Raw genomic sequence first — 1,244 nt, forward strand, 5'->3', positions numbered from 1 at the left:
GGGACTATCACAAGAAGCATGAGGGAGGAAACACTGGGAAGAAGAAACCGTTTTCTGAACGAACCTGTTTTAAGTGTAACAGAAAAGGACATATCGCTAAGGATTGTACGGAGAAGAACCTACAAGCGAAGGAGAAGACAAAGGAAGCTATTTGGTATGGAGAAGGAAGAGTCAACGGCCGATTCGTGAGGAAGATCCAGATTGATAGTGGAGCATCTAGAACAGTGGTGGACAGGAGATTGGTAGACTTGGATGACATTGGAGAAGAATCAATCAGTGTCACATTTGGGAATGGCACGACAGGAGAGTACCCTTTGGCAACAGTCAAAATCATGTTTGATGGAGAGGAGTACCAGGTAAAGGCAGCAGTGGTACAGGGTCTAGCAGAAGATGTACTACTTGGACGGGATGTACCACTACACTTACATATAGCGAAGCGACTACCTAAGGAGGAGCAGGGAGAGTTAATGAAGCAGTTAATCAAAGAACAACAATTACACCACGAGGAGCAGGAAGGAGCAGTACTAGCAGTATCAACAAGATCACAGAAGAAGAAGCAGTCAGTTCCAGAGAAGCAGCAGTCAGTTCCAGAGAAGCAGCAGTCAGTTCCAGAGAAGCAGCAGTCAGTTCCAGAGAAGCAGCAGTCAGTTCCAGAGAAGCAGCAGTCAGTTCCAGAGAAGAAGCAGCCAGTTCCAGAGAAGAAGCAATCAGTTCCAGAGAAGCAGTCAGTTCCAGAAAAGGAGCAGTCAGTTCCAGAGAAGCAGCAGTCAGTTCCAGAGAAGCAGCAGTCAGTTCCAGAGAAGCAGTCAGTTCCAGAAAAGGAGCAGTCAGTTCCAGAGAAGCAGCAGTCAGTTCCAGAGAAGCAGCCAGTTCCAGAGAAGCAGCAGTCAGTTCCAGAGAAGCAGCAGTTAGTTCCAGAGAAGAAGCAGTCAGTTCCAGAGAAGAAGCAATCAGTTCCAGAGAAGCAGTCAGTTCCAGAGAAGCAGTCAGTTCCAGAGAAGCAGCAGTCAGTTCCAGAGAAGCAGCAGTCAGTTCCAGAGAAGCAGTCAGTTCCAGAGAGGCAGCAGTCAGTTCCAGAGAGGCAGCAGTCAGTTCCAGAGAAGAAGCAGTCAGTTCCAGAGAAGAAGCAGTCAGTTCCAGAGAAGAAGCAGTCAGTTCCAAAGAAGAAGCAGTCAGTTCCAGAGAAGCAGTCAGTTCCAGAGAGGCAGCAGTCAGTTCCAGAGAAGAAGCAGTCAGTTCCAGAG

The 1,244-nt window shown here is 48.1% G+C and overlaps 1 protein-coding gene across 1 annotated transcript; it reads left to right on the forward strand.

Annotated features, from left to right (window-relative positions):
- Window positions 1-6: 6 nt before the first annotated feature.
- Window positions 7-1,238, forward strand: LOC100640776 (titin-like; the record flags this gene model as incomplete). The annotated part of the gene is made up of 1 exon (XM_003392045.2): window positions 7-1,238. A coding segment is annotated over exon 1 (906 nt), but the record flags the coding sequence as incomplete, so codon positions are not given.
- Window positions 1,239-1,244: the final 6 nt, after the last annotated feature.

The sequence above is a fragment of the Amphimedon queenslandica genome, unplaced genomic scaffold (assembly GCF_000090795.2).
Source record: "Amphimedon queenslandica unplaced genomic scaffold, v1.1 AMPQUscaffold_2016_Cont25979, whole genome shotgun sequence".
Lineage (NCBI taxonomy): Eukaryota > Metazoa > Porifera > Demospongiae > Haplosclerida > Niphatidae > Amphimedon > Amphimedon queenslandica.